The 12896-nt window shown below is 38.1% G+C and overlaps 1 protein-coding gene across 2 annotated transcripts in view; it reads right to left on the bottom strand.

Annotated features, from left to right (window-relative positions):
* The window catches only part of LOC136883441 (putative ATP-dependent RNA helicase DHX57), a 194387-nt gene that overhangs the window by 27260 nt on the left and 154231 nt on the right, over positions 1-12896 (bottom strand). For both annotated transcript variants that reach the window (XM_067155731.2, XM_067155732.2), the window contains one exon: positions 2960-3163. In XM_067155731.2, the coding sequence (XP_067011832.2) occupies positions 2960-3163 (204 nt within the window). The remainder of the gene's footprint in view (positions 1-2959; positions 3164-12896) is intronic.

The following is a 12896-nucleotide window of genomic DNA, read 5'->3' as shown; positions in this document are numbered from 1 at the left end:
TAAATAAAATATGAGTTCACAATCCAATTTTAAAATTTGATTTGACTTTTTTTTGAAGGAACAAGTGGAGGTCGTCTTGCATTTAGAGTCGTCTTGGATTTGGAGAAATACGGTATAAAGATTGTCTTTCAAGTGAATCAGTTTTGTAATTATGGGTTCTCAGATGGCTAAAGAGATCAATTCTAGAATTGCAAGCCCTACCACAATGCTGGCATATGAAATCTACCAAAGCTCCTTGATACTGTAGAACCTGGTGGTCAGTAGATCTCCGATTTGTACTGAAACAGACTTTCAGCTTATCTGTCAAGATGAGCCCTCAACGAGTGATAAAGCTCGGAAGCAGAAGTGAGCTCGTTGGGGATTGAGAAGAGATAGATGGGTAGGAACTGGGAATGATGAGGAGAAAGCCTCTGTATCTGAAGATGACAGTGTATGAAGATGTGGAGATTGTCCTTGTATTTTTGTGTTTTCATATTCATCCTGGTCTCCTCTTTCTACTGCTTCCTCTTCCCACACCGATCTGTCCTGTGCATTCCTTTTCATGTTCCTTTATCTCTATACAGTAGACTCCCCCTAGTGCAGTCGCCGTAAAGTCCGGCTGGCACCTGTCCTTGAGTCACGCTTCCCTCATGAAGAAATTGTGCAAGCTGTTATTCGGCAGAAGTCGATGATGAAGAAGAAAAGGAAGAAAATGAAGAGGGAAAAATGAGTCACGCTGATGGAGGTGCAGCTTTACAATCAGCAGCAACTTATATCAAGCAGCAGACAGAAGCAACAGCAGTTGATGTAATGTTTATGAAAAAGGGGTGTGATTTTGCTTCTTAAAAAAAAATTTAAAAAAAAAAATAAAAAACAAATAAATATATATATATATATCCGATTTCTTTTATTTTTTGAATTCTGCAGAGTTTATGACACAGTACTATACTATAATATGAGTTCCTTTTGTTTACGACAGTCAATGTTTATAATATAGATGTTGATTCCCATAGGGAATCAGAAATATTTGTTCCGAATGAGTAAATTTATAATTATAGTCAATGTTTATACGAAGTGTTAGTGGACCTTTATAAATTAAATTCTGAATTTTTGTAATATGCTTTACTGCATTTAATTTTTCCACTTCGAGTGTTTATCTCTCATCGGGAGTGAAACTTCAATAGTGTATGGAGACATCATAAAGACAACATCAAGTCAATTCAGGTGAGTACACTAGGTAAAGACACATTAATACTACTTGCCTTACAATTGGTTCTTTATGTACTGTATTTCACTGAAGCTAAATATTGGTATTTATAGCATACTGTCAGTTAGTCTGGCCTAGGATCCAGTCTCAAGGTAGCCGAACTAGAGGGAGTCTACTGTATAGGACTTGATATTATGCTGTTGGGATCCTTTTCTCCTTTTGTGTTTGGCCTTACGTTCATAATGTTATACCACCTGTTATGTTTCATCCCTTTTCCTGTATTCATCCAGCTTTCTTCTTACCCTACAGTTCTCACATCAAGACTGAAGATATGTTATGAAGGCCCCTCAATGAGAGTTGATACCCAACCTCCTGATGAAGCTAGACAGAAAAAAACTCATCAGGGTCTGAGAAGAAATGGATGTGAAGGAACTGGGAATGATGAGAGAGCATATCTATTTGAAGACAGAACAGTATAAAGGTGTGGAAATTGTCCTCGTCCTTTCGTGTTTTCACATTTGTCTTTCTCTGATTCAATCACTCATTAATGCCCAATGCAAGACTATTACAGTTAAGAAAGATGAAATTTTAAGGATATGTTTGTATAAGTGTGTAAACATGTATTAAGAAAGAGTTTTACAAAAAATTTGATTTGAAAGGGTAAAAATGGGTTATATTCGAAATGAACATTTTTTCAATTTTATCAACTGCAAAATAAAATACAACTTTGTTTTTGCATTAAAACATTCTTCATATAAATGCCAAAAATACAATTTCTGCATTTAAAAAAATTTGACTTAACAAGGGGTGCAGAGGGTTGAACAATGGCATATTTGAAATTTACATTTTTTTTTTTTTTTTCGATTTTCTCAGCCAAGAAATGAAATAGAACTACATTTTTGCACTAAAACATTCTTCATATAAATGCCTGACACAAAATTTCTTCGTTGTATATTTGACTTACAAAGTGTACAAAGGGTGGAACAACTGCCCAGCTGAGTCTGTTAAAGTTAGAGATATGAAATTTAGCGATATGATCGTATAAGTGTGTAATGGTGTGCCAAGAAAGAATTTTACAAAATTCTGATTTTAAAGAACTGAAATGGGTTATATTCGAAATTTACACACTGGTAATTTAAATTTTCTGGACCGCAAAATAAAATGGAACATTGTTTAAAACATTTTTTTGTATAAATGCCTGACATGAAATTTCTTTATTTTGAAATTCGTCTTACAAAGGGTGCAAAGAGTTCAATAAAACTTTCTATCACAAAATCAGATTTGTAGCGAATACTTCATAATGAAAGGAGATATCAGCACCATTCTTGCTTAGAAATTGTTATCCATACTGTTAGTAAGACTACCTCTTTAATGGTGACAGTCGGGACAACCGTAAGAGGGCACTAGGAACGACACGATACGATAAAGAGGGCACTATGTCGATCGCATTCAACAATACAATGGTGGTTTCCAGATTACATCTTTAGATGATGATCAAATTGTAGAAAACTGTTTTATGCCAACTTGCAAAGTGCAGGGCCAAGTTTATCGTTTACATGGAAGGCTGCTGCTAGATTCAGAAGAGAAACCTCAGTTTTTACAAAATTTATTTTGTCAGTGAAGATGAAAAAGAACTGCATCTAAGATGTTCTAACCATCTCGGCGTTAACCAGGTGTTAGTCTAGCAACTATAACGAATGGCTCAATTAAAACAATTGCAGGCAAAGCCACAATGAATAGTGCTAGTCCTGCTATATTTAAAGCTTCACTAACCTCATTTCCAGTGAAAGCAAGAACCTTGTCTGTTCCTGTTCTGCGGTAACTGCTACATGTTGGCACAAATCCAATGCTTGCCAGTAGTTCCAGGAACTGATGTTTAATATCTGCAAGAGTTATTAAGGTGCGCCAAGAGAGGAAGCTCTCCTCAGCAAAGTTCTGTGCTGCATACTTGTTCTGGGAATGATGCTTCAGCCACATCTGTAATATATAAAGAGGAGTCTCAATTAATCATTTGTTATCTCGGACTCACTGTTCAAATACCCTAGTCCCTTATTTTACTGGCAGGCTGAGTGGCTCAGATGGTAGAATGCTGTCTTTCTGAGACTAAGATGACGAGTTTGAATCCACTTCAGTCCAAGATTTACCATTGCACAATATAACTCCTACAAGGCAAAATGTTGGTACTTCAGCATCTCCAGAAACCATAGAATTACTTAGTGGAACATAAAAGCAATAACATTATTATTCTTTTGGGATATTTCTGAGAGAGTTAATTATGCACTACAAGTTGTGCAGCTGTAAGTTTGTAGTCGGATGGTACGTGTGTATATTGCGTCTCTCATTCCCAGAGGGCAAATATAAAGTGATTCTTGCAACCCTTAAGGCTCCCATACTTGTACAGTTTCAGCTTTAGTTTAAAGTGACAGGCCAAACCGAGACAGTTCTACCTGTCTCAGCTCCCCACCACATACAGATGGAACTGTAAGGTTATCATCTTCATTCTGCCCTTTAATCTGGTTAAGTGTAGATGCGTCCATGTACACTGTGATGAAAATGTCATCAGCCGATGAACTGCTTGTATATGCAGTGACTGCACACGTCTTAAAGAAGAAGGAACGGAAACGAGGCACAGTGTGGAGGAAAGAGTAGTTGGACCGGAATAATCACACCAATACACGTACAAGTGTAACAAAAATTGGCACAATTATTTACGTATGGATGAACCCTTTACTTTTTATTTTTCACAGCAAAGTGAGATACCTGAACCCCTCACTTTCAGATAAAATGCATTTCAACCAGGTGGCCATGACTGCGATTCAGGAGAAGGAGAATATTTTCACTGTCCATGTGGGAAATAGACACCGAGCATTTGCCCAGATGGTCGGCGTGATTTCCCCCCGCATCTCCGTTTCATCTGTTGGGTGCCACGTCCTGCGGTTAGAACTGATGGAATTCTCACAGTCCAATAGTCCAAACGATTGACTGGCTTGTCACACCATACATGTCAGTTTTGCCTGTCAGTCTTCAACTGTTCAGGCCGATCGGAAGGCGAAACTGAATATATGGGCTCCTTACCCTAGAGCACCTGTGCACACATTATAAAGCTAAGCCTTGCCTTCGAATATGGCAAATTGTTATATTAAATGAACATGCTCCCATGGATCTGCCCGATCGTTGTTGGGCGATTTATTTACAATGTTTCTTTCTTCAAAGGTGGTAACACTACTGATCGGAAGTACTTCCCGTGGAAAGCCTTTCCAGCATCTTTCAATTTACTCACCTATGGGGTAGATTATTTTCATGAAAAGTCTCAAATTTTTTTGCATTAGTCATACAAGCATTTCACCGGTCTGTAAATGCACTAACTGTGAGCTATCAACTGGATAGGCATAACGTTTCCGCTAGTTTTCTTTTGTAGATCTAGTTAAGATTTGAAAATGATTTCCTTCTCCTTTGTGCTCTACCTGCTATTGTCTGGAAACCCCAGAACTTTTAATGGTGAAGGTCAACCATTCTTTGTTTTTCTGACTTGTTAAACATTTTCTTTCACAGTACAAATCTTGTTTCAGTTACCTTTCTAGCACAGTACTTAAGGGATTAGAGGGCGAGTGTCAACCTCTTGAACCTAACATCACATGTTCAAAACCAATAGTGGTACCATTTTCTACATTATATGCAATTGTCAATCAGGTTTGACTCTTATCAAAAATGACATGACCTAAAAATGTTCAAAATTAAATTTAAAGTAAGTTCTGCTTGAAATGTTTCTAAATAAAATGACGTTTTACAAAATATCAGCAAGAAACAATTTCAATCCCCTTCTAAACAACTCCTCCACCTTTCAACATCAGAATGTCCATTAGCCCAGCATCTAACCCGACAAGGTTTACTGGCAAGTAAAAGAACTCGTGTGGGACAAAATTCCATCACCTCGGCATCTCTGAAAACTGTCAAAAGTAGTTAGGGCGACGTAGAAATATTATTATTATCTAAAGCGACAAAATTGTAAAAAACTACAAAACTACGTTCTGTCATTACCACATGATACTTGAACAAATGCACATCCAAAAATAGAATGAGCTGGTGTTGTCGAAGGTATTTTTATGACATGGAAAAAGTTACTAAAGAATGGGAGACCTCAATTCTGTAATTTTTATGATTTGAAGAAAAAATTTGTTGTGGCTATATGAAGCTTCCAGATCATTATGTAGAGACCAGGTAACAAAATATCCAGCAGAACTGTTTAAAATGAACTAACACAGCACCTATAGACATTTGTCTCTAGATACGTCCGAAGTGCAAAATGAAAATCTTAAAATGAACAAAATTAATTTTCTAACTAGCCAGTATGATCATTAACAAGCATGTTAGCCATGTGGTTAGGGTCACATAACTGTGAGCTTGCATTCGGGAGATGGTGGGTTAGAATCTCACCGTCAGCAGCCCTGAAGATGGTTTATCACGGTTTCCCATTTTTACACCTCGCTTATCTTAATTAAGGTCACGAACACTACCTTCCCAATCCTATACCTTTCCCATCTTTCTGTGCCAAAAACCTTGTGTGTCAGTGCAATGTTAAAACAGTAGCAACAAAAATATTATTACAAAAAATTAATTTTTAATTTGTAATTAGCATAATTTTATTTTCCATTTTCAACTACAGGACAGTGTTTCCACTCTCCTGTAAAGTTGCATTTTGTTACATATGAGCAACGAGAGGCTGTAGTAAAAAAATATCCCTTTTCATCAAATACAGATAAAATGACAATCTTATTTCTAGAGATAGCCTAGTATTTAAGTTAAGAAAGTACCTAAATCTACATCAAATTTAACCAAAATATCTCCAGCCATTTCTGAGTTATGGCAGAACAAGGACATAGATAAATAAATCATTTATTATTGTACTCGCATTCAAGTTTTTCACTTCATGCAGTTTGTACTCATGAACTTGGTTGACACACAGCCCTCCGGTGCACTGAAGTCATGTTCTCCAACATGGCCTCCCACAGTGCAGTGTAGTTTCCAGAGCAGTTCACTCACAACTAGTTGCACTTCACACAATCAACATGTCTTACTCCTTGCTGATGCACTGACCTTAAACTGTTTTGTAACTGCCTTGCACTTGCTCGTGACTGGCTAAATTTTGTCGGTTTCACGCTTCATATGGGCCAGCGGAAGATTACAGCAGTTTCCACTTCCAGATCATTCTGGGTGCCTTCTCCATTGTTAGCTGGCTTCCAGCTTCTTCCAAGGAACATTCTCAACAATACACCAGGGCTTGGCGCTGATCCCAGCCTCATTGTTGCCTCTCGCCATCCCCACACTCCCTCGGCTGTCTTACGGCCTCATTGGACCACTTCAGTCAATCATTTTAAGGTCATTTTCTTGACAAGTTTTCTTTCCGAATTGCCCAGTAGCTTTCCATTCGTTCTGATCTTTTCTGTCTTTCCTCATCTTAAATACCCCTTTGAGTGTACGTTGTTTGTCTATTTATGATTTAAATCTTATTTTTATGTTTTTTAGTTCCCTTAAATTTTCTGTTTTGTTTTTCAAATCATCCAGAGTTATTTCTAGTTTTTCCATATCCTCTCTAATTTCCTTAATCCATCCTACTTGTTGCTTCAGATTCCAGAGTTTCTCTTAGTTCTTGATAATCTGGTTTCTGGGATCCTCATAATGTGACCGAAAAGAGAAATCCTCTTCTTCCGTATAGTGTCTGTGATCGGCTCTAGTTCTCTATATGCTACTTCATTTGGCACTATCCACCATTGTCCATTTTTTATATTTTTTATTTATGAATGTTCCAACTATTCTTTTCTTTACTTTTAGGATTTTGTCAATTCTGTTTCTCTGAGTGACTTTAAGAGTTTTGGTTCAGTATATCACCTCTGGTTGAACCACCATCTTAAATTTTAATTGGGTTTTGATCGATGGAAATTTTTCCCGTATGTAGACCATGTTCATTTTTGAGCTTTTATCATTTTATGAGTTCTTTCTTGCCATGCAGGCTTCTCGTCCAAGTTGTATGTTATTATTTCTCCTAGGTATTTAAATTGTTTCACCTTTTTTACTTCCCTGTTGTTTACTGTTACGTGGTTTATTACTAGACGATCTGCTACCATTACCTCAGTCTTTTAGAATAATATCTGGAGTCCTAATGTTTGTGCTATATTTTGTAGACTTGTTCCTGTATTTCTCCTTAAAAAAAATTAAATCAGACTTAAAAAGTGCTTTGTGAAATCATACGAATGCCTTTCCTGTACAGTATTCATTTTTAGACTATCTTTGTCTTCATGCCAACGCCGAACCTTGGCTTTAGTTATGCCGTATTTTCTTGCAGCTACACAATTATTCTTTATTTCTGTGAGTTTCATAACCATTAAATTAAGACTGGAATCATAATATCAAAGAAAACCGTTTGAAAATTTGCCGGCAATACCTGTTCCTCGCCTGTACAATACGACAATCCATCAGGAAAATATTCCTGCCATCTATAAAACTGTTACTTTTACTAAGCGTCAGGTACAACCAACTGCCGCTAGACGTACTTCTTGCTTGCTGGCTTCAGCTGACTTCAGCAGCTAGCGATGTGTAATGAAAACGTGGACATTGCAGGTCAACGAGTTTATTGCGCCATGGTATGGCCATTCCGCTCTTGCGTTTTTGACACACTTTCCTCAATATCTGATCTTCAACTTCTGTAAAGCATCCTCGTTGTGGGCCACTGAATGCATTTTTTGTACATTACACATATGTCTTCACACTAATGCAGAACACTGGCTTTAGTTATGCCGTATTTTCTTGCGGCTATATAATTATTCTTCATTTCCGCATATTAAATAACCATTAACTTAAAACTGGCCTCATAATATCAACGAGAACCCACTGAAAATTTGCCGGTGATACCTGTTCCATATGTCTTCACAATATGATGATCCATCACAAAAATATTTCTGCTGTCTGTAAAACTGTTAATTTTACTAAGTGTCAGATACAGTAGACACGTTATAACTCTGCCAAAGAGTAGTCAAGGCCTTTACAAGAATTCACATGTTTTAATACCATTCTGTCGATTTCAGAAGCCTAATTCGGGGACACTTTTTTTCAAAAATCTGTTCAGGGGATTGTCACTCGCCCAGTCACCCACACTGCAAACCTGTCTCGCACCAAATAGAATGCCATTCTCCCTTCACTATTTCCCAAGAACCAGTGACATTACACCAAGGCACTAGGCAACTGGTTGCCATGGCTAGCGATATACGCTATAAGCCTAATAAAGACGTGGACGTTGAAGGTTGAGTTTTAAGCGCGCGCACGGGGGTTGTGTATGTGTGAAGGGAAGCAGCGTGGTTACTGTGGTAAAGGTCAGTGATGTTCGTTACTGTTAGGTCGCGAATGCAAGACGACCCTTGATTTTTCACATGAGATTCTGATAAAACAAACATCGTCTTGGATTTGGAGAAATACAGTACAGTGAAACCTGTCCAAATCAGACACTGGATAACATGGAATCCTATCTATTACAGAATTTTTCCTGATCCCGACAAAAATCATATGTATTACATGTTATTCTGTCTGAATAAAACGGAAACTGCTCAACGTGGAAACGGAAATTGTTTATGAGTTTTCAAAACGGAATTCACATTTTTAACATGCTATTCTGAAGTAAATTATGTTTGAAAACAGAATTCACATTTTTAACAGGCTATGCTGAAGCAAATTTTATGTTAAAACAGTGTGTAGTTTCAAGCAACTCACAACATTAGACCGCAGAGGTAAACACAACCTTCCTTTGTTTCAGGGCGACAATCGCAGCAAGAACCTCCGTTTTATTGCATTGTTTACAGAGGAGCAGTCTGGCTTTCCAGTCCCTCTAAAGAGTTGAGTGAATATGGTTATTCTTGTGCAAGATGTCTCGTAAAAATGTGGTGCTGTCATTACACGACAAAGTCAAAGTGATAGAAATGAAGGAAAAAGAACAAAGAAGTGTTCAGGATATAATGTTACAATTTAATTGCGGTAAAACACAGGTGTATGACACTTTGAAAAACGAAGATCACATAATGAGCGAGTGGCTGGGAGGTAATAATGGTGACATGAAAAGGAAGCAGAAACTAACAGGGTATGAAGAAATGAATGAGCTGCTGTGGGAGTGGTTTGTTAATGCTCGTTCAAAGAAAATGCCTATTTCTGGACCTATTCTTCAAAGTCAAGCCAATGAACTTGCCAAAAAATAGAATAAGCCAGAATTGAAGGCTTCAAATGTTTGGCTCGAAAGCTTTAGAAATAGGCATAATATCATTTGGAATCAGATGTGTGGGGAAGCAAGTGATGTTGACCTTACTGTTGTTAGTGAGTGGCAGGAAAAACTGACAACATTATTGGACGGGTTTCTTCCAAACGACGTCTACAATGAGATGAAGCGGGTTTGTTCTATAGAGCACTTTCTTCAAAGTCGCTCTCGTTGCGTGGGGAAAAATGTGTAGGCGGCAAAATGTCTAAAGAACGGTTGACTGATTTTCTTTGCGGGAATATGGCGGGACAACTTGAAAAACCTTTGGTGATAGGAAAATCAGCTAAGCCACGGTGCTACATACATCTAGATCCATGTAATCTTCCAGTCATATGGAGAGCAAACAAAAAGGTGTGGATCTGCACTGATGGAGGAATGACACGCTACTTTCAATGCAAAATGAAGAGAGAAAATCGTAATGTGTTGCTATTCCTTGACAATGCTACATGCCATCCACAGATTAAATTGTCCAACATAACACTAGCCTGGTTTCCACCGAACACTACAAGTATCACCTCAGCCCATGGATCAAGGTGTTATCTGCACCTTTAAAAGTCACTACAGGAGCCTAGTTCTGCAGGCAATAACTGCGAAGATGGAGGGGCAGCTAGTGCCAGTGACATGGCAAAATCTATTTCTGTGCTGGATGCTGTGAACTGGATCCACATGGCAGTACAAAAAATAAAGCAAGAAACTGTCACAAAATGCTTCAGGAAGGCTAATTTTCTTCCCAGCACTGAAGATACCAAACTCTTGGACGAAGTGGAAGACAATGTGCAGGCCATATCATCCATGTGTTCATCTGGAAACTTTGACATGGATGCTACCCAATATATCGACGACGACTGTGATGTGTCGCCATATCAAACTGCTGATTTTGCAACAGAAATCATTGATGAGAGGCTCGAGGAAAAAACGGGGCAAAATTATGATGAAAGTAACGAGGAAGAGGAGACAGAAGTTGATGAAGACTATCCAGAAATCTCTAACTTGAGTGAAGATCTCGCACACGTGAGGGGTCTACAAAAATTCGCTGCCAAACTGAATTTGCCTGAACTATACAAATCTTTATGCCGGGTTAAAGAATGTGTCGAGAAAAGTTTAATCTAGCACAACACCAAGCAGGTGAAGATAAATGACTTTCGGAGCTCCAGCAGCAAGAAATAAATTTCTGTGTACTAACAAATAGTTTTGTAGTAGCCTTAGAGTGTTCATTTTTAATTTAATGTGGTTATTAAACTTTTAGTGTTTTAAGTGTTTACACAATTTGTGCTGTGAATTGGAATTACAACAAGATTCACTGATAGATATGACACTGGAGGCTCTTTGTAATGTAAGTACAGTTGTCTAGTGTGAAAGTTTCCACACAATGTATAGCATGCATTTCACTTTTAAGACTTTTCAGATAATAACAGTGTGTAACAAACGTCACATTAAATACTGTATTTGATTTACCTGAATAATATGGAAACCTGTTCGAATTGGGAAAAAATGTTGGAACCCGACCACTTCCGTCTTGAACAGATTTCCGGCTTCTTGAATGTTATTAGCTAGGAATGCTAAGTCATCTACGAATCCGAAGGAAGTTAAGTTTATTTTCTCTTTCTTGGTTCATGTTCTTATGATTTTACAGTTGAAAAGTGATAAACTACATCCCTGTCTTAACCGTTTTAATTGTAAATAGCTCAGATATTTCTCCTCAGAATTTTACTTTGGAATTTTTTTTGTTTTGTTTTATATGATGTCTGTTGTGGCCTAACAGCTAGGTCATCGGCCCCTAATGGCACGAGGTGCAACGAAATGAAAATCAAAACTTCAAAATGTATCCACTGACTAGGACTTAAAATGAATGATAACGAAAGTTTTTTTTCCTTTTTCTTTTTGCTAGTCACTTTACGTTGCACCGACACAGATAGGTCTTATGGGGATGGTGGGATAGGAAAGGCCTAGGAATGGGAAGGAAGTGGCCGTGGCCTTAGTTAAGTTACAGCCCCAGCATTTGCCTGATGTGAAAATGGGAAACCACGGAAAACCATCTTCAGGGCTGCTGACAGTGGGGTTTGAAACCACTATCTCCCGGATGTGAGCTCACAGCTGCGCGCTCCTAACCGCACGGCCAACTCGCCCGGTAATGAAAAAATAATCGTGAAACAAAATTAATCAGTCGATCAAATTCATAATGCCTAAATTACTGGGATGATTTTTATTATCTAAAGGGGGTCCAAAATCCAGGTCAACAGCCCCTCATAATGATACTAATCACTAGCAAAGCAGAACCAGGGTGTTCCTCCTACAGTGGTACAAATCACAGGTAATGTAGATTCATGGGGTTAGAGTAGAATTCCGCTGTAACTAATTTTTTTTTTGGTCCCTTCCTTTTTCCCTACATGTTGTGTGATAAATATTTCATTTCTACGAATTTTGTAGTTTCAGCTTAACAAATTAAAACTGAGCTCTTTTCTTTACCTATCTGACCATATTTTCTCAAATAAAAACTAAAATTCATCCTGTTTTATGACCAACATTTTTCTTGTTACATTATTTCGTTATTCAGATGATATGATCGCCATTTTCTATATAAGCACCGTACGCGATCGAGGAGGCAATCGCTTTTGTGTAACCAATATGCTTCGCCCGTCATCCAATGTAAGACGTCACACTATTGGCTGAGTAGGATCGTGATGTTTGTAATCCACCAATGAACGCTACGCTTTGTGTAATCAATAGGCTTCGCCCATCAACCAATGTAAGACGTCACACTATTGGCTGAGTAGGATCGCGATGTTTGTAATCCACCAATGAACGCGACGGTTTCGTCGCATCATGCATTGCAGGTCTCTTCTTCGTATTTAATTTGCAAAGCAACGTGTTTCTGTTTCTTCTTCGTATTTAATTTGCACAGCAACGTGTTTCTGTTAAGGTTATATCATTAAACTTGCAAAGTTCATGTGCATTTCGTTAAATAAGTAAGTTCATATCATAACAAATGGATAAGCAGAAGCGGCAGCAGTTTTCATTGAATGAAAAATGTAAAATACTTGCGGAAGTAGAGAAAGGCGGAAAGAAAGGAGAAGTAGCGAAGAAGTATGGCATTAGCCCGTCAACACTTTCTACTTTTTTTAAAACAGAAAAGTAAGATAGAGGAAAATACTGATGGTGATGCCCTAGGTCCACAGCGTAAGAAGATCAGACAGCCGACTAGAAGTGGACCAAGCTGTCTATACATAGTTTATGGAAATGCGGAGTTAAAACATTCCAATAAATGGCCCACTGTTATGAGAGCGTGCGCGATCTTTCGCACGTTCGCTTGGGTCACCTGAGTTTATGGGTAGTGCTGGTTGGCTTCATAGGTTCCGGGAGAAATATGGCATATTCCACAAAATTATAAATGGTGAAGCTAACGATGCCCCGAAGGAA

The sequence above is a fragment of the Anabrus simplex genome, chromosome 11 (genome assembly GCF_040414725.1).
Source record: "Anabrus simplex isolate iqAnaSimp1 chromosome 11, ASM4041472v1, whole genome shotgun sequence".
NCBI lineage: Eukaryota > Metazoa > Arthropoda > Insecta > Orthoptera > Tettigoniidae > Anabrus > Anabrus simplex.
This window is presented reverse-complemented; position numbering and strand designations above follow the sequence as displayed.